General features: G+C 48.3%; 1 protein-coding gene across 2 annotated transcripts in view; it reads right to left on the bottom strand.

Annotated features, from left to right (window-relative positions):
- The window catches only part of csnk1g2b (casein kinase 1, gamma 2b), a 30,792-nt gene extending 5,461 nt beyond the window's left edge, over nt 1-25,331 (bottom strand). For both annotated transcript variants that reach the window (XM_080536195.1, XM_080536196.1), the window contains exons 1-6: nt 25,254-25,331; nt 21,218-22,025; nt 10,145-10,214; nt 3,575-3,723; nt 2,817-3,051; nt 510-595 (exon numbers count right to left, since the gene is read on the bottom strand). In XM_080536195.1, coding sequence (XP_080392321.1) covers nt 510-595; nt 2,817-3,051; nt 3,575-3,723; nt 10,145-10,214; nt 21,218-21,445 — 768 coding nt within the window. In that variant the 5' untranslated portion in view covers nt 21,446-22,025; nt 25,254-25,331. The remainder of the gene's footprint in view (nt 1-509; nt 596-2,816; nt 3,052-3,574; nt 3,724-10,144; nt 10,215-21,217; nt 22,026-25,253) is intronic.
- Between the last annotated feature and the right edge of the window lie 325 nt (nt 25,332-25,656).

The raw sequence follows: 25,656 nt of genomic DNA, 5'->3' as shown, positions 1-25,656 counted from the left end.
TCCCACCCCCCACCCCGGTCACTCTGTGTGTAGCCTTCCTACGGGGGGGGGGGGGGGGGGGGGGGGGGTGATAAGCCTTCGGCTCCCTGCCATATCGTATCCTTGTAAGTTGTGGTCATTCGAATACCCCAAACTTAAACGCATCACTATTATTTTCATGCAATAAATGGCTAAACGGATTTGAGTGAAATAAGCTAAATGCATCTAAATGACACAGTCTTTCTGTCCTCCAAGACAGACGATCCACTCTACTCTTCGTCTCGGAGGTCAAAGTGTTTCAGTGTTTGCGCCAGCGTGACGTGTAGAAGGTTATCCCTCTCCTCTTGACTAAGCCGCTGTAAACACGTTCTAGAGTGGAGACCTTGCGGTGTCACTTGGGGGAGAGTGGGGGGTGTGTGGTGTGGTGGGGTTGGGTGTTGTGTGAGTTATTCTGCAGCGGAGGCGTAAGCGTCAGGGTATGTGCACGCCGGCCCCGGGGTTCATGGAGAGACGGTGATGAAACTGGATACCTTCAGGCCCTGCCAGGGGAGGCTGCCTCGCAGGAAGTACATGAACATGTGACCCAGAGCCTCCAGATCATCCCTCCTGCTTTGCTCTGTCAAAAGACATAAGGGTTCGTTAGCTACTGACAGAGGACACATACACACACAGCACACAGGCAGACAGAAAAACAGGCACACACACACACACACAGAGACAAACAGACACAGCACACACGCATAGAGACAGACAGATGCAGACAAACAGAGACAAACAGACACAGCACACACGCATAGAGACAGACAGATGCAGACAAACAGAGACAAACAGACACAGCACACACGCATAGAGACAGACAGATGCAGACAAACAGAGACAAACAGACACAGCACACACGCACAGACAAACACACACACAGACAGACACAGCACGGGGTGGTTATCCCAGACACAGATTAAGCAGAGTATTGGACTAATGACACTCTCAATGGAGAATCTCCATCAAATAATAAATAATATACTTAATCTGTGTCCAAAAGCCAGCCCAATGTATAGTACAGTTTTCCATTCAAGTACATGACAGCGATATTAAGTAATGCACCGATACCGATATCAGTACTCATACTCAGATTCCTACTCTCCTCAGTCTCATTGCCCAAATGTAGTAAAATATTGTAGTTCTTTGGACCAAGAAACCAATCAAAGTGACGAAGGGGCGGGATAAACAAAAATGTCCAGGATGGCGGCCGGCTACTTCACTGGAAATGAAGATAACTTCCACTACAGTGTCTGAAATAAATCGACACTATTTTGTATGAAAGAAAACTCCAGCTACTTAAGCATAGAAGTTTGTGTGAGGATAATCGCGAATTCGCGTTAACTGCGCAGTGGATTGACGAGGATTTTACTCCTCAGAGAATCGTTCTACAAGCAAGGCAGTTTCGGGGTGCCACACTGGCATAGCAGGTGCATCTGATGATATGCTTCAGATGTGGGGCAGACGTAGAACCTCAGCTGCAGCCGTGTGTGTGTGTGTGTGTGTGTGTGTGTGTGTGTGTGTGTGTGTGTGTGTGTGTGTGAACAAAACTGTGTCATTATCACCAACCTAAAACTTAACTATTTAAGATTTAACTTTAACGTTACTATTTAAATCAAAGTGATTTGAAGGCAATAGACTGACATTCATTTTGACAATTTCAGAATAGCTTGTCTATTACCGGCTAAAATATTATAATTATATTAATATAATTAATATATTATTAATTATATTATATATATTAATATAATACATGTTTTCAAAGTCATTGTTAGAACTGTAATGGTATTATTAAGTACTCAGTATTGGTACTCTGTATCAGCAAGTACCCAAATGTAAGTACTTGTACTAAGTCTGGAAAGAAGTGGTATGGGTGCATCCCTAGTGCATCCCTAGTGCTATCCACCCTCTAACCTTTCCCCAGGTGTGTGTGGATGCTCATGTAGCTAGCTAGGTGCTATCCACCCTCTAAGCTTTCCCCAGGTGTGTGTGGATGCTCATGTAGCTAGCTAGGTGCTATCCACCCTCTAACCTTTCCCCAGGTGTGTGTTGATGTTCATGTAGCTAGCTAGGTGCTATCCACCCTCTAAGCTTTCCCCAGGTGTGTGTGTGATGCTCATGTAGCTAGCTAGAGCCCTCAACCCCTCTAACCTTTTCCCAGGTGTGTGTGTGATGCTCATGTAGCTAGCTAGGTGCTATCCACCCTCTAACCTTTCCCCAGGTGTGTGTTGATGTTCATGTAGCTAGCTAGGTGCTATCCACCCTCTAAGCTTTCCCCAGGTGTGTGTTGATGCTCATGTAGCTAGCTGGAGCCCTCAACCCCTCTAACCTTTCCCCAGGTGTGTGTTGATGCTCATGTAGCTAGCTGGAGCCCTCAACCCCTCTAACCTTTCCCCAGGTGTGTGTGGATGCTCATGTAGCTAGCTAGGTGCTATCCACCCTCTAACCTTTCCCCAGGTGTGTGTGGATGCTCATGTAGCTAGCTAGGTGCTATCCACCCTCTAACCTTTCCCCAGGTGTGTGTTGATGCTCATGTAGTTAGCTAGGTGCTATCCACCCTCTAACCTTTCCCCAGGTGTGTGTTGATGCTCATGTAGCTAGCTAGGTGCTATCCACCCTCTAAGCTTTCCCCAGGTGTGTGTTGATGCTCATGTAGCTAGCTAGAGCCCTCAACCCCTCTAACCTTTCCCCAGGTGTGTGTGGATGCTCATGTAGCTAGCTAGAGCCCTCAACCCCTCTAACCTTTCCCCAGGTGTGTGTGGATGCTCATGTAGCTAGCTAGGTGCTATCCACCCTCTAACCTTTCCCCAGGTGTGTGTTGATGCTCATGTAGCGCGCCGTTCCCGTCAGGCTCTTGTGCTCCCGGTAGGGGATGTGTTTTTTGGTCTCGGGGTCGATGTACTCTTTGGCCAGCCCGAAGTCGATGATGTGGATGGTGTGCTGCCTCTTGCTCCCCGGCCGCCCCACCAGAAAGTTCTCTGGCTTCACGTCTCTGTATATCAAGCTCTTCGTGTGGACAAACTCCATCCGCGTAATCTGAGGACAGAGCGAGAGCAGCATTTAGACAGAGATTAGGGTCAGGGGGGATTCGTTCACGGTGCACTTTTCAACTCCCGACTTTGTGTGTGCCAATGGGAGGCCACGCACTGATACGTTCAGAGATACGAGGTGACATTTTGACAGCGAGAAAATATGAGGTTACCAAGAGAAGAAAAGAAGAGAAAAACAAAAGGTTCTCGATACTTGTCTGAACCTGTTCAAAACGCCCCCTTTCACAACTCCCATTAGGAAGAGGCAACAATGCATGCAGGCTTAAATTTAAAAGTGTTTATGTGCCACACATGCGACGCGTCCCTCAGTATTCAGTATCCCCCCATGTCCCAAGCGTGTAGTGATCATGTGATGTCGTCATCACCACATTTGGTACAACAATCTACATGTGACAGTGACGCTGGAAGAATGGGGCCCTGTAACTTTGGCTGTAAGGTTACCAGCTGTATGGCTATCATGGTCCTGTAAGGTTACCAGCTGTATGACTATCATGGTCCTGTAAGGTTACCAGCTGTATGGCTATCATGAGGACGGTCTTGAGGGAGAAGGTCCGGTCGCAGAGGTCAAACAGGTCCTCCAGGCTGGGCCCCAGCAGCTCCAGAACCATGGCGTTGTACTTCCCGCACGGTCCAAAGTAGTAGACTTGGGGGATTCCCTCTGCAAAGGAGGGAGGATGACACAGAAGGATACATGGATGAGTCAGAGGACATACAGGGGGACAGGCAACGTGTATGAGTCATAGGAGATACAAGGGATAGGCAACATGTTAACATCTTTAGAGGGTTTTAGGTACTAACACATCCTGTAACACATCATCAGTAACTTCATTGATACAAAAAAACTACATTAACAACAAGCATCAGGCTTTGTAGAAATATGACACATGAAAGGTGGCAGTGAACAAATGGTTTCACTAAGCTTTGGTTTCGAAGGCTTGAAATAGCCAGGCAGACATGTTGATGTTGGAGTAGCCAGGCTACATGTCTGGGTAGGGGGGGAAGGTTGGGGGTGGAAGGGACAATGCTGGCGCTATGGTAACCTTCACAGCCAGAGAGAGAGAGAGAGAGAGCGCGCTGGGAGGCAGTTTCCATTAGGACACACCGGAGGTAAACAAAACAAACCTGTCAACAGCGATGATGCGTCTGACGTTAGACACGTCTGCCAAACACACCCGGTTAAGTGGGAACGACACAAAGAAGAGAATGTCGGTAGTTTATCATCACCACGGTCTAGCACACCTCAGAGGAGACACTTAAGCAGACACTTAAGGCAGGGACACTTAAGCCCAAGAGGAATCCCTGTTTGTCCCGCCCCCCTCCCCTCCTCTCAGCTATGACCTTGTGGCCTAGCCTCCAAGGGTACAGTGTTCTGGGTCAGGCCACCCAGCGGTACCGGACACCAGGGGACCTCATTCCATTCTCCAGGTCTGGCGGGAGGAGGAGCCAAAAACAACTGCATGCTTGCAGAGGCCGTCACCCTGACGGCACCCCGGCCACGGCAGGACAGCGCACTAATACTGCAGGGTGTGTGTGTGTGTGTGTGTGTGTGTGTATGTGTGCAAATGCAGGTATGTGTGTGCGCCTGTAGTGTAGCGCGCCTGTGTGTAGTGTGTGTGTGTGTGTAGTGCAGTGTGTGTGTGTGTGTGTGTATACACGGCCTAGTGTAGGGGAGGGGCGGGGGAGGTGAGATTAGAGCAGGATTTACCTGATCCCCACCCTAACCCCCGCCCCCCCACAGGGAAGCAGCGCGGCTTGCACACACCTGTCTGAGGCCTCAGGATGTGCTTCGTAATGGTGCGGTAATGACGGACAAGGGCCTGGACAAGAAAGCGCCGCGCGGCTGACTCATCAAACCCCAGAGCCCAGATCTGGAGGGCGTTCGCTCAGCGCCGGTGCACTGATCAACAGGAGAGAGGAGCGCGCGGAGGATCTCTCCCACAGGGGGGGTCCAGACGTGTTAAGCGGAAGAAGTAGCATAACAAAAGGCCAACTGCTGAGGGAAATAAAAACACTGGAGATGGAACAGAGGAACTGATAATGCGGCAACAACACTACGCAAACAAAAACGAGAATGACTAAGGACTTAGGGCGACTGGTATGTGTGTGCGCGTCACCGCCGCTAGGCTAACCAGGAAACACTAGTTAGCTTTGTGGAACGTTCTTTTTTGGGTTTGTTTTTTTATTCCAGTGTATAAAAAAAAAGAAACCAAACAAATCAAACCCTGTAATAAAGAGGCACTTATGCAAGGAGGAGAGAGTGGTTTCCTAGAAGCTATTCCTTATCTTGATTTATGACAACCGATATAATTGAGTCCAACATTATACAGCAAAGCTTCAAAGTCTAGGGCTGTTTGTTGCCTGCAGTTCTGCCCTGTGCCTCATAACCCACACCTCTCTCTCTCTCCCTCTCTCTCTCTCCCTCTCGCCCTCTCTCTCTCCCCCTCCCCTCTCTCTCTCCCTCTCTCTCTCCCCTCCTCTCTCTCTCCCCTCTCTCTCTCTCCCCTCTCTCTCTCTCTCTCTCTCTCTCTCTCTCTCTCTCTCTCTCTCTCTCTCTCTCTCTCTCTCTCTCTCTCTCTCTCTCTCTCTCTCTCTCTCTCTCTCTCTCTCTCTCTCTCTCTCTCTCTCCCTCCCTCTCCCTCCCTCTCCCTCCCTCTCCCTCCCTCTCCCTCCCTCCCTCTCCCTCCCTCTCCCTCTCCCTCTCCCTCTCCCTCTCCCTCTCCCTCTCCCTCTCTCTAGCGCGGGTGAAACGTATCTGAAACAATCCCACCTATTGTATCGGGATGCAGCTGATCTCTCCCTCTGAGAAGCGGGGAGGACAATGTATGCCCACACAGTGAAATGTCAAAGTTTAGGGCGAGCCAGTCAGCGAGGCGGACTCTCTATTAAACATTTAGAATGCCGACTGCATCAGGGGAGGGAGGGAGGGAGAGAGAGAGAGAGAGAGGGGGAGGGAGAGAGAGTAATACTAATACTGCAGGGTTTTGTGTGTGTGTGTGTGTGTGTGTGTGTACTGAGAGAGAGAGAGAGAGAGAGAGAGAGAGAGAGAGAGAGAGAGAGAGAGAGAGAGAGAGAGAGAGAGAGGGAGGGGGGGAGAGAGCGAGTGAGAGAGAGACCAAGAGAGCGAGTGAGAGAGAGAGAGAGAGAGAGGGAGGGGGGGAGAGAGCGAGTGAGAGAGAGACCAAGAGAGCGAGTGAGAGAGAGAGAGAGGGAGGGAGAGAGAGAGAGAGAGGGGGGAGAGAGAGGCGCTGATTCCATTAGGCCAGAGCTCTGGAGATGTACCCGGGCAGGTCTGAAACGTGATCGCCCGGGCCTGTATAGAGAGCCTGCCAGCCTGCGTGACTGCCTGTCTACTGGGTCATGATATCCATCCCCAGCGCAGGAAATATTACCCAGCCTGCACAGGGCACTGGAGCTGGACCGCAGAGGGCCGACTGACGTCACCTGCTGCCTGAGACCTCCTTCAAAGTGGCACTGATTTATACCTCCTACACGGGTACCAGGCTAGTGTGGGCATGACATTAGTACACACACACACACACACACACACACACAGTAGACACAGCCCAACCATGCACACAGGGTGTAGACAGACAGACAGACAGACAGACACACACACACACACACACACACACACACACACACACAAGCATTCAGTACACACATGCCCAACCATGCACACAGTGTGTAGACAGACACAGACACACACTCACACAGCTTTTAAGCAAAAGCCCCATTGGGCTGCTAAATATTCACATGCACTGATGCGATCACTGAAATCTTAATCATTGGTAAAAGGAGGCTGTCCGGGCCTTTCCATGGTACCAGAGACCTTTATGCCTCCTGACTGTGAGGGAAGCCAACCACGTCAATAATTGATACCAGAGACATAAAAACTAGATGATCTCCAGTTGTGTCTCAGGACACTACCAGTGGTAATGGTTAGGGTGTGGTGTTGTGTGGTGTGCGCTAGAGTTCTAGTTAGTTAGTGAGTCTGTGGTGTGCGTGTGAGTACACTCGCTAGAGTTCTAGTTAGTTAGTTAGTGTGTGCGCGTGTGTCAGTGAGTGAGTGTGTGTGTGTGTGTGTGTGTGTGTGTGTGTGAGTGAGTGTCAGTGAGTGAGTGGACACACCAGAGCTCTAGTGTGTGTATGTGTGTGTGTGTGTGTGCGTGTGTGTGTGTGTGTGTGTGTGTGTGTGTGTGTGTGTATGTGTGTGTGTGTGTGTGCGTGTGTGTGTGTGTGTGTGTGTGTGTGTGTGTGTGCGTGTGTGTGTGTGTGTGTGTGCGTGTGTGTGAGAGAGTGGACACAGTAGTTCTCCAGTGTGTGTATGTGTGTGTGTGTGTGTGTGTGTGTGTGTGTGTGTGTGTGTGTGTGTGTGCGTGCGTGTGTGTGCGTGTGTCTGTGAGAGAGTGGACACAGTAGTTCTCCAGTAGTGGTGGTTGGGATCTTTCCAGGGCAGGAGAGAATTAACACCCTGAAGATAAGCTCCTCTGGGTCGCTAAGCAGGGAGCAGAGCTGACACCACGGGAAGGGGGGGGGGTTTGGTCAGCAGGGTTCACCACACTGGGACCCTCCCACCAAGTCAGCGTGGTGATTGGACTGGACCCATGGCCTGAAGATCCAGACCCGGAGTCTCTTAGGCCTGGTACTATTCTACATTCTAGCTTACAGGGAAACCACGAGTGGTTTGAAGAGGCGGCAGGTCTAAAATTAAGATTAAAATCAAAGATTTATTTCAGTGGAAGTAGCTACAGAAAGACATTCTTCTCTTCTCTCCTCTTTTGAGACGGAGTAGTTGGACTAACGCAGTGTTAACTCTCTACTGCTTGAATTCTGTATTTTATTACTAGTTGTACTGCGAATTGTATCCTCTTATTTGCCACTTATGTCCTGTACTATTGTCACTTTTATTTATCTTGAATTCAGCCTATTGCCTTATTGTCTTGTGCTGCAATGTCAGGAACCGAAGCCTAAGGATTTTACTGTCTTACACTGGTGTGATGTGACGTAACAATGAACTTGAAACTCCAACTCGGCCTATGAGGGTGGAGGAGCAGCAAGCCTGAGCTGGTCCCCCACCCCCCCTCCCTCCCCCGAATCCACCCCACGCCACCACACCCCCCGCCCCGGCCTCTGTGGCCCAGCGATGGGAAGAGGTCGTCAGGCTGTGTTTAACGCACCACTGGAAATACCACAGAGGGGTTGGACAGTGGCTCGTCCTCCGGGGGGGATGCGGGGGGGGCTGAGGAGGAGGGGGGCGGGGGGAATACAGGCTGCCACTAACCACTGGAATAAAGAGAAGATGATGATGATACACAACAGCCTGGGGCTGTACCTCTGGAGGGGATTAAGCATTCGCTTTAACTGTTCCCAAATTAATACGGAAACAGTTCTAAACACTACTGCTGCTGCGTGGAGGTCTAGAACTCACACGGCCTCGTCAGACGGATCAAAACAAGGGCAGCTGACAGAGAGAGAGAGGGAGAGAGAGAGAGAGAGAGAGGCATCATGGGAGAGTTTCCCTGGGCTTTCTTCGGCAGTCAGTCAGGCAGGCAGGCGGGTGTTCAGGGCTGAGATGAGCAATTGGAGTAGATATACGATAATGGCCCCTTACTGCACGGAGAAGGCCATCTATAAATAGCCCAGGACACCCCCCTAATGCCCTGCGCTCCAACTCTCCCCATTAACACTGGGGGACTGCTGCTGTGGCCTGCTCTGACACAGAGAGAGAGAGAGAGAGAGAGAGAGAGAGAGAGAGAGAGAGAGAGAGAGAGAGAGAGAGAGAGAGAGAGAGAGAGAGAGAGGGGGAGGGAGAGAAGTGCTGGCAGGTGATCAGATCACTACGACATACACTTGAGGATCACAGAGCGCAAAATGGCAAGCACTAAGGCGGGGGTGTGTGTGTGTGTGTGGGTGATTGTGTGTGTGTGCACTCTCAGGCACTGTTTGCGTGTGTGTGTGGTGTGTATGTGCGTGTGGCGTGGTGTGGTGTGTGTGCGTGCACGGTAAGTGGTGCGTGTGTGCGTGCGTTGTGTGTGGTACATGGTGTGTGCGTGCACGTGTGTTAAACCTTCAGTGATCAAATGGATGCACTCTCAGGATTTGTCCCGGCTGTTCATCCTTGTCATTTAAAGGCTTACGAGGATCAAAGATCATCGTCCCTCCCTGGTTCATATCTATGGTAATTACACAACAAGTGGTCAGGTTGGTGCCTCCCCCCCCCCCCCCAGCCCTTCAACACAATACAATACATCAGCAAATGTAAATGTCGACGTATTCACAAATTACCCTGTCAGCAGAGGAACAGCGGGAGTGACTAATTAACGACGCCCGTATGGCTGCAGGCTCGTACCTGTCACCATGGCTACGCAGCAGTGGTCAGATGTCTGACTGATCTTTAAATGAAAAATGATGTTGCAAGACGCAATAAATCCATACACACACACACACACACACACACGGTATACACGCACAGGCGCACACGCACACACACACACACACACACACACACACACACACATACACATACACACACACGGTATACACGCACAGGCGCACACGCACACACACGCAGGCACACGCAGGCGCACGCAGGTACACACACACACACACACACACACACACACACGCCAGGCTGTGCTGTGGACTCTTCCAAGTGTGTGTCCCTCCCCACCATCTGATCCTCCGGCCCCACCTCTCCTCTCGCCTCTGAAGCCAAGTGGCCCACATCAAAGAGCTGCTGGAGACACGGCCCAAAGCATCACCGCCCAACGGATCACAGCACGCAGCGCTAGGGGGGGGGGGGCAGGCAGAGGGTAGGCCTACTGTACTGGTGGGGGGGAAGGAGAGTGTAGTCCTAGATCTACTGTACTGGTGGGGGGGGGGGGGGGAAGAGTGTAGTCCTAGATCTACTGTACTGGTGGGGGGGGGGGCAGAGTGTAGGCCTAGGCCTACTGTACTAGTGTGTGTGTGTGTGGGAGGAGGGTCAATCTGGGCTGTACTGGGGGGGCTCAATCCAGTACAGCCCAGTAACAGATCTCTGAACAGCCATTGGCAGCGTAGCTCCAGTACGTTCTCCTTACCTGAACTTCCCAACTGTTTGTAAAACCTATACTCTAAATGCAGCTGTGGGGCGCGGGACTTGATTGGTTCCTGGAGGAAAAGGAGAGAGAGAGAGAGAGAAACAGAGCACCGTTAGGAACAGACATGACCATTTTTACAGTTACCATTTTCCTGTGTCGTAAAAATGTAAAATCGCGTCATGTCTCTACAACATTGAATCCGGATTGATGTTACATAGTGTTAGTGAAAGCACAGGCAAACACTATGGACTTTTATTTTGAAACACGGAAATACGTTTCAACGTTGTTGAAAATCACAACACACACTCGCTAGTCAAGCCAAAATATTGCAACGCAATGGACTCGGTGAGTAATCCCCACTACTACCTAGTTAACTAGAACACTACTTTACATTGTTAGCAGGCTCACAAAACAAGCTGTGTTAGTTGACTAGCGATGTGTCATTGGTTTTCAACAACGCTTGCACCCCTTGCACCAGACCGTGTCACATATAGGCCCTAGTAGGCTACATGACATCCCTCAAGCTTAGCTCCCATGTAGGGTTAAAGAACTTAAAACTCAATCAGCGGTCGGCTTAACTCAACCTCTTCCGTCACGATGATGCAACGGCATTATAAACAAATGTAGCAACAAGGAGAGTGTTTTCCCGAACGGCGATTTTTCTGTTTTGCGGCCTTCCACTTCCTACTCCTTGATGTGCTCGTGGGCTAACTCAGAGGGCCGCGTCAGCACCACTGTGTGTTCTCCCAAACTGGGACTAGTCATCATGCCAAGCCAAGTTCCCTTTGAGAAATAACCGCCTGGTTATTTAATCAAAATGGCAGATAAGACAACCATATTGACTCCATTAAATCATAATCACGTCAGTACCACTTCTCCTACCGCTCTGGTGACATGTGGGAATGCACTGTGGCCTGAACCTTCTTGAAGTCAGGGACTCTCGCTAGGCTAATTCCCATGACTGGGTTGACTTGTGTAGTCAGCTAAACCGTGATACCACCCCCCGGCCCCCCCCCGCCCCTCTCTCACTCCCCTTCACCCCGCCTTGTTTTTCTGCCCTGGACCCATAATAGCCGCCTGTGTAAAAATAGAGTGAGTACACGCTTAGGAGGGTTTCCTGGTGCTTAATGGTCTGTGACTGTGGAGCTGAACACACTGTCAGGGATGCACACAGGGGGAGAGCAGGGGCAGAGGACCACGCTTCAATCAGCTGCTCATTACATTACAGCTATGATTAACCCTGCCTGCCTGGCCCTGGACACACACCACCCACCCAGCCCTGAACCTGCTGCTACGCTACCGATACCAATACTGATACCAATACCACTATCACTATCACTATCGATACCAATACCACTATCGATACCAATACCACTACCAATACCACTACCACTATCGATACCAATACCACTACCACTACCGATACCACTACCAATACCACTACCAATACCACTACAGGGCTCTACAGTGCGACCATTTCACTCGCATTTGCGACTAAAAATACATCTGTGCGACTAGAGAAATAAATTCACGAGCACACGTGCGAGTACCGTTTTTTTTTTTTTTTAATTCTAAAAATAAATCTGCGCGAACCGTGTGGCCACATTTTAAGCCGTCAGCCAGCCCGCTACGACCACGGGAAGTCATGTTAAAAGTGAAGTTACTTCTGTTAAACTGGCGCTAAGCTAACATCGCTAATCGCTAACTCCCTCCTGGGCCTTAAAGAGACAAGCGCCCTTTTCTCATCTCAAGCTTCATTAGCTTCATTAGCTCACCACATCTACAGATTTGGTCCCACACACTCCAGATTTGAACCCAAGGTTACAACCAGGGTTAACTACCCAGGGTAGAAAGTAGAAAGCTCTCAGACCTTCAGAACCCATTGAAAGTAGTGGAGGTACTCCAGAAGTCCAAATGCATCTCTAATCCTAGGAAACCCTAGGAAGCAAGTTGCCTAATGGCATGAAAATGCAACATGTTGTACTTGAGTGTGGCAGAGAGGTGGGACCCCCGGGGATGGTGGTGTGCTAACAGCTAGCCGCCGCAGAGGCACCGTGCTGGGCTGGCCACCTCCACATGTCACCACCCCGGGCAGCATGGGGCTGGGGACTGGTCATCTGGATGTGGGGTAGTTTAATACCCCTAGATGTGGAGTTGTCTGGCCACCGTGTGTGACTGATGTAGCCTGACCCAGCAGCAGGGAGGTGGGCAGCATGGAGACAGACCTCTGCATGGCCTGGCTGGGCTGCTAGCTGACAGACCTAGCCCTAAAGCCTGGCTGGGCTGCTAGCTGCTAGCTGACAGGCATGACATGGATGAATGAATGAACATGCTGCTAACCAGGAGAACTTGACACAGCTAGTTACCATAATACAATGCCATCAACTCTGCGTCTAGTAGGGCTGTAGGCATGGGCCAATGTGTGATTTTGGTGCAAAAATGGCAAAATCACTAATAAAAATGTGGTATAATTACATTTTTCACTGTGCTCCTAAATTTCTTTGTGTGCCCCTAACATTTTTCATTTAGGAGCACATGTGCTCCTAGTGAAAAAGGTTAGCGTAGAGCCCTGCACTACCGATACCACTACCGATACCAATACCACTATCACTATTGATACCACTACCACCACCGATACCACTACCACAACCAGTATCGATACCACTACCACTACCGATACCAATACCACTACCGATTAGGGGTGTAAATCACCAGCTTCATCACGATACGATATTATATCGATTTGTTTGTATGACGATACAATGTTTGACGATATCACAATGTCAGTCACGATACGATTTCGATTCGATTCGATATGACGATATGATCGATATGACGCGATATCATGTTGTGTGCGTGTGTCTGTTTGTGTGTATAAGTTGTATCCCCGACCCGACCCTACCATGCCCCCCCAAAAAACACACGTTAGCTGCTTTAGCTTAACTTCTGTTAGCATGCAGTGTTGTGAATATGTGTGTCTGTGCGGCTAGTTGGCCTGTAGCAGCCCAGTGGACGTGGAGGTAGATGTGTGTCCCTGTGGTGGGCTGTGAGGAACACACGGTGCTTGTTGTTTGTTTTATTCGCAAAGTTATTGTAGCTAACGTTAGCTAACTAAGCTAGGCAGGCTAGCGCAACGTGGGTTTGGAAGGACAGCTCAGAGCAGAGAGGAGAGGAGAGGTGGGGTTTGGGAGTCCGCGTTTGACTGGCTGACAGCGTCAGTAACATGTGGGCTGCGTTCGTCAACTCGCTCTGAGAGCGCTGGAGCGCAACACTGGGTTCAACGTCAAGTCATTTGATTGGACAAGAGGCGTTCCGCGAGTGCTGATCAGATTTCCAGAGCGTGTTTGACGAACGCAGCCAGCGTCAGTCAACATGTTGAGTTTTCCCAACCGAGCAGAGAGTGTAAACGTCTGCTAGTCGCGCGCTGCACGGAAATGGTGACAGTCACGCAGAATGTGCCATTTCAAAATAAAGGTGTATCTTTAAGATGACGATATAGATCGATGTTTTTACATTGCGTCGATGTAATCAGATCGTTAGTCAATGAATCGATGTATCGTTACACCCCTACTACCGATGCCACTACCCCTATCGATACCAGTACCGATACCAATACCACTAACGATACCAATACCGATACCGATAGCAATACCACTACCTATACCACTACCACTACGGATACCACTATCACTACTACTACTACTGATACCACTACCACTACCGATACCACCACTACTACCACTACTACTACCATTACCACTACCACTACCGATACCACTACTACTACCACTACTACTACCTATACCACTACTACTACTACTGATACCACTACCACTACCTATACCACTACTACTACCGATACCACTACCGATACCACTACCTAATATGGCTCTTCTCACCCATATTAAGTGTACAGGAAGATGAGGAGAAAACAAGACTGCCAGTGGACCCAAGCGGGACAATCGGGTCACATGACCAGGCAGGGAGTAAAGGCCGGGCTGGGCAGGGGCAGGGCAGGGCAGGGCATTGTGACATCACCCACACCCCACCAACCCCCCTCGCCCCCACCCGCACTCTGAACGTGACTTGGTACCACTGGGCCACTGGGGAGGAGTGTGTCCGTGGGAAAGACATATAAATAATGAATAACAAAACAGATGGCATAAAACCACAGGAGCCCCTTTCCAAAACGCTTACAGTGGAAAACTGAGGCTTATGGCAGCTTTACGTGCTTGGATTCAACTCATCCCAGCAGATAACTGGGAAAATCCAGGGAAAATGTCCACGCTATTTTTCCATGTAAAAGGTTTCATCCACTCCATCACTCACTAGGCCTCCCTCTGCACATTACATCACTCCCCACTCCGCCCTCAAACCCTTTCCAAACATAATGCGTTGCTCCTGACCTCTCGCTCGAATCATTACAAACGTAATCCTTTAATTTTTTTTACTTTACTCGGGTGGAACGAATGCGCTTAAGCACAGATGCAACCTGAAGCGTTTTACGACGCCCCCATAGGATACAGCCACTCTTTTCAGGAAATGAGCTGTCCGAAAAGGAGTTGTGTGCAGAACATACTGTAGAGTTACATGTTATTCACTCAAACCTGATATTCTAATAAGATTAAGCCCTTTACTTTGAACGTTTGGAAAGCACAGGCCCTAATGGACTTCCATGAAAGCAAATGAACAGTTCCTAGAACCAGAAATGAGCTGGACCCGAGACCGGGGGGGCTTCAAACCAAAGACGGGCTGGACACAATTGTGACGGAAACCCAATACAGACAGTGGTTCGGAAATGTCTGTTACGGCAAAAAATATGATTATTTATTTTTAGAAATATTTGGCACACCCTTCCCATACAGTAGTAGTACTTGGCTAACGATGATCAGGACACTTTTAGACCTGATCGGTCTTGCCAAGCATGCGGACACTTTCGGATTTATGACAAGTGTGGGATTTGTGACCAGGGGGCTGAGGGTTAGGGTTGGGGTGTCTGAGGCAGCTGACCTGCAGGCCAGAAGAGCTTCACTGTCTGACCTGCTGCTCCCACAGCCTGCTCTCCAGCTCAGCTGCCGCCACCACCACACCACACGCTCTCAAAACACCACAACAAAAGAGTTGTATCCCAATCGAGTCGAGTCGGAATGAGGGTTTGACCCCCCCCCCCGCCATGTCAAGCTTCCCTGACACCAGGTTTGCACTTTCACTTCTGAGAAAGACGCTTTCGGCCGGGGTAAACATCCCGTTGTATCACACGGTAGATCTGATCCATTACAGTTTTCACCCCGGGAGATTGTTTGTACGAACACTGTTTCACCTCTGGGGTGGATGGATTATATGGCTAGATGCATCTGATCTCGCCTAATCTAAAATCGGATCCATCATTGCATCACAGCTAACAGAGCGCAGGCCCGACCCTGCCTGTGGAGGGAGGGAGGGATGGAAGGATGGACGGACGGACGACTGGCTTTCCTGGACACAGACGGTAATATGCCCACAGACCAGATTGCCCTCTGACCCCTTCCAGGAACCTCCCTGTAATACAGCATATTACGACAGACGCGACAGCAGCGATGACGTAAGACCTGACGATGGAGGACAAGCACACCACTGTGCAATCTGTATCTGGGCCGCCCTGCCGATACCAGGCAGGCTGCTCCCCGTCTGTACGGGGGAGAGGAGCGCCACCCGGGCTCGCAGGATTAGAGCCTGACGCTGCTCTAGTTAGGCCGGAATAATCAACAACAACACGAAATGCGGCTGAAAGACGTGGTTTCTCTAATTTCAGACATGGACGGATCAAACGACCGGGCAGAAAAAGCGCATGCCTATACACTCAGGGGCCAACCTGCATAAGGAAAGGAGTTGTAAAGGAGGGTGAGGGGGGGCGGGGGGATGGGTGAAGCTATAATAATAGTCACCGGGGGAGGGGAGGAGGTGGTGGTGAGGGGAGACTTTATGGCCAGAGGTGTGGAGGAGGAGGAAGAGGCAATGTGAGAGAGCAACAGCTGGCCTGAGTCCAGCCCCTCCTCTCCCGTTTCAGATCAGATTTCAGGCCCCAGATGGAGGCGGCAGCTGCCCCCCCCGGCCCCGCGTGATCGCAGCGCTGCCTTCAGTTCAAACATGTCCGCCTCAGCTGCCCCCCCCCCCCCCCCGGAGTCCGCCCGTCCCCCCTCCAGGCCACAGAGAACACTGGTACCAGTGACACAGGCCGGCTCCGCTCTGCCTATGACACGAGCCGGAGGGCGGAGGCCTCCTTCCGTCAGCCGACGACCACGGAACAATGTGGCAATGCAGGACTACTGTCATTCCAAGGGGCCCGTACAGTAGGACCCATTAACAGGGCTCTGGATACCTGGGTCCGCTCTGGCGCTCTGCCTCTCCTTACGTCATCATCATCCAGTTGCAGTGCTTTAAAGGCCACACTCTAAATCATCCCCCGGAGCCAGGCAGGCAGGCAGGCAGGCTTGCAGCTTTGATTCGCGTGTTGATTCATTAAGCCAATAGCTCGTTGGCTAAAAGCAGGCTTTCACATGTTGTTGTTGACATCACAGGGTTATCTTCCCCCCTCCACCAACACTATCAGTCAGTTTCGCTCCTGGAAAACATTGCTGACGGAAGCTTTTTCTCCTTTTTTTTCTCGACTTTCTACTTTCACACCCGGGACCACCGCCACAAGCTGCTGAGGTAGTTCTGCAATAAGAGCCGCTCCTGGTTCAGCGAGAAGGAAGAGAGGAAACAGCGACTCTGGTTTCTGTCGCCATGAAAATGCGCGTGGTTGACCACAAATCGAGCTCCTCACATGCTAGCGGCTTCTGCACCACCACCTCCACCCCAAACCCTCCCCACCCCACCCCTGGCCCGCCCCACCTCGTGTCTTACACCTACAGTAGGTGTCTCTATTCTCACATACCTAGCTCTGAGCACAAGAAGGTCATTCCAATATCAGCCACCTCTTGAGCAGCAGATTAGATTAGATTAGATATGATTCAAGATTCTTTATTGTGATCGCAGAGCACACTATACAACAAAATGCAGTTTAGCATCTAACCAAAAGTGCAAATAGTGATACAAGAACATGATATAAATAAAACGATGACAATGATAGTGATATGTAAGTGTGCAATACACAGTATGATGTGCAGAGGTAGTATCAGTTTAGTTATGAGCTATGTACAGTTATGAGCTATGTACAGTTATGAGCTACGTACAGTTATGAGTAGGGGTGTAACGGATCACGGATAATCCGTGATCCGTTCGGATCGCCCTCCACGGTTCGGAACGCATGTGTACCGCGGATCAATTTTTATTTTCTTTCCTAACACCAGGGGAGCCACCCCTCCTAAATTTCGTTGTTTGGTACCTGTACTGTAGCAATGACAATAAAGACCATTCATTCATTCAAATGTAACCGGTAGAAAAACAATCATGTGCGCTTTATTCTCACTCTCTGCATGTGTACTGAGTTGACAACAACATTCATTCACTCATCTCTGTCCCAATTATATCACGTCATATCACCCGCTAAGCAGCCTGGGTGATTGTGTAAACACACAAAAAAAGTACTCTGTTACTTTGCAGCAGTGATGTTATATATATGTTGTTATATATATGTTGTTATATATAGATGTTATATATATATGTGATATATATATCAGTTTTGACATCTTGAATGTTGTTTTTTTGTTTTGTGTTGATCCGAAAAATGATCCGATCCGTGACTCAAAATCCGTGACACGATCCGATCCGTGAGTTAGGTGATCCGTTACACCCCTAGTTATGAGCTACATACAGTTATGAGCTATGTACAGTTAAGGTAGCAAAAAGTAGGGTAATCTTCTAGCCAGGCCTCCATGTTGGTGCAATTCACTTATCACTCTCTATCGACAGCCGTGACTTATTGCCAGTGCAAGCAAAGACTGTCCATCACTGTCACCGGCTGGTTCCGCCCACCAGCACACTACTGGTTTAAGACCACGAGTGTCATTGGTGGCACGTTTAACCCCCCCCCCCCCGCTCCTCCTCCATATCTCCATTTGTCAATAAATGACTGTGTACAGGAGAGGAAAATGAAAGACTTGGGCTAATGATTGAAACCCTTGCCTGTCTATTAAGATCAATGTATTGGCACTGACTTCTATTTTCAAAACATTTAATGTAGCTCTTAGCCTGTTGGGTGTGTGTGTGTGTGTGTGTGTGTGTGTGTGTGTGTGTGTGTGTGTGTGTGTATGTTTATGTATTGGGGGAAGGATCTCTTATCTGCACATAAAGGGCAATTGGACTGAGGGATCAACAGGGTATTGATGACCTTTATTGTGTGAGGCCCAAAAGGCAGGGCAGGGTGTCAGGAGAGATTGGCAGACATAAACAGGGGGGTGGAGAGGGAGAGAGAGTTTGAGAATGAGAGGATGGGGATTGAGAGAGAGGGAGAGAAGAGGTTTCAGCACGTAGAGGGATTTCAGTGAGATCAGCCTGATGAGCAGTAGCAAAAGAGAACAAGGGATAAAAACATGATTGGAAAAAGTCGAATTGATACAGAACAGAATAATCTTTACCGACAGGTGGTATCCCCCCAAAAAAATCTGTCACAAAGCGGAGGGCAGAAGCATGGTTTAAAAAGGGAGTGATGGTCTGTCATTGAGATGTTGTTTCTCTAAGGCCTGGGATCCCTCCAGGGTGTAAGGCCTAGTGTACGTACAGGACCGGGCGCTAGCTGCCATCACAGGGGGGTTTGTCAGTGTGAGAACGCGCACAGCTGAACCAAAGACTGGACCACTGTGTGTCGACAAGGCTGGCTAACAAAGACAACCTTTCAGCGCTCAGCAGTTCCTCCTAGGTTTCTTTTTTTTCTTCTTTTTTGCAGGAACGTGCAGTGCAGTTCCAGATACTCTGGTGACTATGTCGCATTCTCCGCAGCTCACATGTCTGAGGAGGGTGACAATGGCTGTTCACCTTTGTCCCAGGTGCAACACGGCACCGCCCCAGGGCACAGTGCAAGTCGCGCATGAGGAAGGGCAGGGGAAAAGAACACCGCACAGAAAGAGCTCTAGAGGTCTTACACTGTCAAACAGAAACAGAGGCCATAACGCGCTGTATACCTTTCAGTGGGCTAATCCAAGGGCCTTGGTGTGAGTGATCGGGGAAAGACAGACACATGTGGACAGCTGCGCCAGACTGGAGAGGTCAGTCATGGGATCTGAGAGCAGCACCCAGGGCTGTGTGCTCATATGCCTCATGGGGCCTCATATAGCTGACATCGGAGGTAGAGGAAAGAGCTCCAAAACCAGCCCCAGTCTCGGTGCATTTCCTGGACAGCCTTTAGAAAACAACGAGTGTGGTGGTGACACCCAAAAGAAAAAAAAACTGTTCTGTGACACTTTTATCAGTTGCCGGGGGCTGAAAAAGGCCTACGTTGCCAGCTAAAGACACCGAATCGATAGGACACCATGCCATTAACCTGATTAATGTTGTGGGGAGTACTGTAGCTAGCAACTTGACTAACCACCATTAAAAACACACATTTCTGTGGATCACTTTCAGTATAACTCCTCCTAGTGGGCTAACAGGCCACAAGATCAAGCAATGTTACATGAACATAATGCCAGAGCCGGATATAACTGGACATCATGTGGATAAAAATACCCAAACAGATGGGGATGTTTCACAGAGACATGGAGAACCAGCAGCGCAACTGAGGATTTCCGAAGAGGAAAAAAAAAAAAAGACATGAAATTACAGCACGACTAAGGCCTACATAACCCCTGCTTTCGTGTGGTTAGCAAAGCCTTCAATATATGCGTACTCGGGAGATAATGACCTCCCTGCAAGATACAAATGTACAGATAATCATACACGGTTCAGTGTGGCTGTGGAGCTGGTGACGCCAAGCCGGGTTTGTGCCGCCGCTATCTTGCGATGACGACTTCTTTTTTTTTTTTAACCGGGCACAGTAGGAGGAGGTGTTTTGTCAGAAAGACAAAGACTTTCTTCGTGTTAGCAACTTTTAAATGACCCCTTTAAAACATAACAAAACTAGGTCTTATACCTGCATCGAAAATAAGAGTCGACAGTGAGCTCTGTTCAGGTCAGGGCTTACATCAGAGAACAGGGAGACGAAGGAAAAACAGAAACTGGAGGGGGAGGAAAACAGAAACTAAGCTACCCTAAAATATTGCAGAGGAAGCTTGTGAAGAGCTCAGTCTCTTCTCTGGCTCACTTCCCTCAACTGATCTGAAAACTAAACAGGCCTCAAAACCACTGCATGTGGCTTCCCAAGCCCCGTCTCTGCATGCTACACAAGCAGGCCCACATCTTGATTTTCAATCCCTCAAGGTTGGTCGGTTCGGTCTGAATTTCAGTTTCTCCTACAAGGTAATAAAGCAAGAGCTCTCTGCCTACAGACATAAGCACTGAACTGTAGCCTGCTGTTAGTTAGTCTGTTTTGGTCTCACAGAAATGTTGCGCAACCCAACTCCCCAGACTCTCTGAAGGAGTTCTTGTGGGCGTTTCTGTGACGTGCATGTCATGACCTGGGAAGTTGATTCTTCTCTCTCTCTCTCTCTCTCTCTCTCTCTCTCTTTCTTTCTTTGAGAAGTACATCTGGAGCCTGGTCATCAACTAGCCTATACATTGTTAATTAACATTAACAGTACAAATACAGGTATGAGGAAATGTATACATTGGGGGGTGCGTGCGTATCAGGGAGTCGGGGGCGTTGAGATGCTTCCTGTCTCTTTAAGGTCACAATCAACAGTGCTTGGCGTGCTGCTGTAATTGGAAACTGGATTAACTCCATTATAACTTAGCCTATTTTAGTAATGAAATTACACACCTGGACTAATTGAGAGTTAAAACAAAAAAACACCGGACAACGCCTTCACAAAACTAACCACAGGCACCAGTAATTGGGTTACAGAGAAAAGGTCTAGAAATGTTGAGGTGGAGGGGGAGACTGTACTGTGTGTAATTTGACAGGTGAAGATAAAGGAGATGTATATAACGGTCCATATACACAAAACAGAAACATGGGTTATGGCAACCATGTCATTTCCTGGAACAGGTCGTTCTTACCAATTTGATGGCCACATATTCGTTGGTGTAGAGGTTCTTCCCCAGCCGCAGCTCTCCGAAATTGCCGCAGCCGATCTTTTTCCCAACGCGGAAGTTGGGGCCGACCATGAGGACCCCCGAGTTGGTCCCTGTACTCCGGCCCCCATGTCCAGTCCTGCTGCCCGCCGCCTTAGACATCTTTTTCCCTTCCTCTGTCTCTCCCTTACCCCCTTTCTTATCAAAATCCATAAGCTTGTGGTACCCTGGCCTCTCCACGATTATTCCCCGGCCATGCAAACCACAGAGGCTCCAATCCAAAACAACTACACCGACTCTTCAGGGGGAGGGAGGCAACACAAAACACAAGCAGAGGTGTGTCGAAATGTGCAGTGTGTATCAAAAGACCGTTTCACAGGAGTAAAACTGCTGCAGGAACACCCAGCAAGTCTATCAGACAAGCGTGTATCGAGTGCTTTCCTCTCCTTTCTTCTTGTTCCTCGTTTACGGAGGTGGACTCCTTTCTTCTTGGCTTCTCCAACTCCAGTCTCAGAGTAGCATGTCCCTGCCTGAAGTGGGCAGGTTGTGCTAGCGGGCGCCCACACACATACAGAAACACGCTCATAAACAGCCACTCAGAAGCCCGGCTACTGGATCCACAGTGCAGCTTGGCAACTTCCCCCGGAGCCCCTCATTGCTTCCTTCTGGTCACTCTTTGGTAATACAGCAGGCCTTCTCCATGTTGCACTGCCACGGCGAAGGAGTCTGTGGTGGAGGCGGTGTCGATGAGGAGGAGGAGACACTGCAGTAGATCTCGGACTCAACTGGATGTCTGAAAGACATAAATGAACAATATTAGATGTTGATCTCAAATGTTACTGAATTCATTGGCTATGGGATAAGCTACATGACAGAACTTCTTATCAGCCTTTGTGAAACACCTTAACTGAAATGAGTTAGAAGATGCATGTCATGATAAATACTATCAGATTCAAAATGCTGCTCTCTGTAGTCTGTAATATTCTGTACAGAATATTCTTAGTGTTCCTGACTAAAGAAGAGAAGAGAGATTCAGACAAGCATACAGTGAACTCAATAAATAAATCAATACGGGTGGAAACCTTACACACTAGATGGTTGTGTTCAGAGCCACATTTTCTTTCCTGGATGTCATAAAAACACTATTGGGCAACGGCTTCAGACAAGAGGCAGTCCTCACCTCACATGTAGGCTAGCCATCAAGGCTGTCATAAGTGGCCCATTTAAGGGCATTTCATGGACAAATTCAAGCCCTGGCCCTGGCACAATCACACACAAGAGCATCATATCAGTTTTCGCTGGTAGTGTAATTTGGCTTTGAATAGTTAATAGCACACACAGAGGTTTCTGTACGACCCGAGGCCCAGCTTTCCTCCCTCTCTTCCCTTTGGGACCCTGTGATGTTGCTGATACTCGTGGAGGAGGGCAGGTAATGCAGGCAATATCGGCAGGCGGCTATACTTTCCTCAGGAAATGCACTTAAACTGATCAATGGTAGCCAAAATGCCTCTCCTCATCATAGCCTGGGAAACACAGATTTGCCTCATAGGGTAACGGGATGGTTTGAAATGGAGGGAATTACTGTAATTACTTAATGTATTACTACAATATCCATGATTGAAGTCATGGGTAACACTTGACTTTTAGTTGCCCCTAACCTATACCTGTACTTACTCTAGTAACAACATTGTATTATTAACATTAACATCTTAATAGAATAGTGTAACTACTATTGTAGGCTAATTAAAGAGTAACTAACTACACAGGTATGGGAACTACTTACTGTAATGTGTGACCAAATCAATCATGCATGGCATTTACAAACTGCTTTACAACATCAATCTGTAATTGTCTAACCACTTCAGTATGAAGTTAGAGACATATTTCCCAAATTACCAGTTATATTGAGCTAGCTAAACCAATCTATGAGTTACTGTATGCTTAAGTGTACAGGTAACACCGGTGAGTTGATACCTGAGCACAAGTATGATAAGCTGTGTGTGTGTACGTGTGTGTGTGTGTGTGTGTGTGTGTGTGTGTGTGTGTGTGTGTGTGTGTGTGTGTACGTGTGTGTGTACGTGTGTGGTGTTCCTTTGAAATGTTCAGGCCAGATATAAGGTCAATCATTAAATCACTGCATCTTCCTTGTAGCTGGTCGTCACATGTTGAACACTTACCATACAAGTTTGGAAGACAGTTATTAGACAACAAGCACAATCAATGAAATGGACAAACACATTACTGTACTTGCTAAATGTAATCCACCACAACATTGAGAGAGGGCAGGGCACCATGCCAAAATGTTATTTTCTTCCTCTCACAGAATGATATGCCTACTTTACAAAGAGACGGTGGGAAATGAGAATGGAAATGGGAGAGCGTATTAATTAACAATGGGCACAAGACAAGGTGTCAAAATGAGATGACATTAGAACCGTGCAGTATTTCATATGCGTCGACTATGTAGCCACAATAATACAGTATTATTGTTATTTACAAAATAAACAATTGTTAAAGGAATTGCTCTTGCAACCCCACTTCCTATTTAGTTGTCTAGCTTGGTGGATTTCTTCATTTCAACTTTCAGGGTGGCTGCACCAGTCTGTCATGGTTTTAGACGCTTTTTCAATGGAGCTGAGTGACTCCCAGCCTTGTTGTGTTACTGGGAGCCATTTGAGAAGCCAACGGCCGAATGTTTGCTTGGCAAATCTTTACTATTTAGCTTAGCTTGACTAGCCCCGTTCGCTATACGCAAATTCCATAGCTTTACATTATTGTTTATGTTTGCAAAAATGTTTACTTTTTTTCGTGACACAAAAAAAGAGTGTATTGTAAGTACGAAGCATTAACAAGCCAGCTAAAGTTAGCTAATAAGCCGACTGGCAGCTGAAGGCCTCACAAACGTCCAGGCTAGGCTGCTTTTAGCTACATTCTCCTCCCGGGGGGGTATTCCACCAACGTTGCGAAAGGAAAATCTAGGCTTATTTTGATATATCTCGCGATATTTATCGAAATAAGCCTGGCTATTTTTTTTGAAGTCTCGCGAGACTTATCGAAACAAGACCAGATTTTTCCTTTAGCGACGTTGATGGAATACCCCCCCGCACTCACAGTTTGTGTGCTAGCTTAGCTTCTTTAGCATAGCACGGTTTATATTAGCACCACACAAGCAAAGCTAGATAGCTACTATAAGCAGCTGTCACTTCAGTGGAAAAAAAAAACAGTACAGTTAGTTGACAACACCTACATTTGCTAGTGAATGTCGTTTCTATGTGTTGATAAGCACAACTTATCCCCGAAGGTCCTGGTAGTTATATTCAGTCAATCCGGTGGGTTCGGAAACACGAAACACGACCAAAACCCTCTCAGACGGACTCTGCTAACTAACGTTAGCTGGCGAATAACGAAGTAGCTTAGCTAAGCAGACTGAAGTTAGCTAGCTCAGATGTTGATATGTTAATGTGGCGTAACCGCGAAATATCTCACCGGTTTATCAATAAGCGAGCGACTTAAATCGTTGCCAAGCGATGGATGATTGAGAATGTCTCGGCCTACGCCTCGCGCCTCCCTGACACACTCACACACACTCTCTCGCAGTCCCTGGATGTGTTAGAACAAGTTAAAACTGGACTAAGAATATAAAATATTCATTGGCATTTATTTATAACCTTAATTCTGGCGACATTAATCAATACATTTATGCATAACAACAAAACGCCTTGTTTTGTTCGGACTAAGGCAATGCGATTTAAACAAACAAGTGCTTTCATACTTCACCTAAAAAATAACTACACGAAGCTGCGTTTGTTTTCCGATCTCAACCATAACAACACCAACCCCGGGCAACTCCTTAATCCTCCACAACCCGAAACATCCAGGCTTCGTTTCTTTCGTCCGATACGTTCGTTAGCTTAGCTCACGTTAGCTTTAGCGATAGTGTTAATTTACCAGCTCGCCTTCGAGAAAACACCCTACGATTCAGATCGTATGATCGTGATAGAAAAACGTTGTTTTTTTTTACCTGAAATGGTGTATTTTCAATGCGACATGTTTCCTGTGATTAGGTGTATTTTTTCGATTTCATCTCGTCTCTCCCTCGTTAAGGTCTTGTCTCTTTAAGCCTCCCCAGCCCGACCAGCGCTCAGCGTCACCCTCCTCTCTCACCGCTGCACACACGCTGACAAACTCACGCATCTTGGCTTGGAGAATGTGGCTCAACTCTACTGGCCTCTCTGGTAGTCGTTACGCAGTTAAACTACTGTAGTTTCGTTTCCTTTACCAATTTAGATTTAGGCAATTAAAAACAAGTACAGAACATATCAGCTGCACAATGTTCCTTGACATACTTAGGGTTCATCTTTAGAGGGGCAACACATTTACCTCTATCTATTTTGCACACATTTTTGCATGATCACTTTTTGAAA

This window comes from Nansenia antarctica, assembly GCF_963989245.1.
Source record: "Nansenia antarctica genome assembly, chromosome: 7".
Classification (NCBI taxonomy): Eukaryota; Metazoa; Chordata; class Actinopteri; order Argentiniformes; family Microstomatidae; genus Nansenia; species Nansenia antarctica.
The sequence above is the reverse complement of the archived record's forward strand: the minus strand, read 5'-3'. Positions and strand labels throughout refer to the sequence as shown.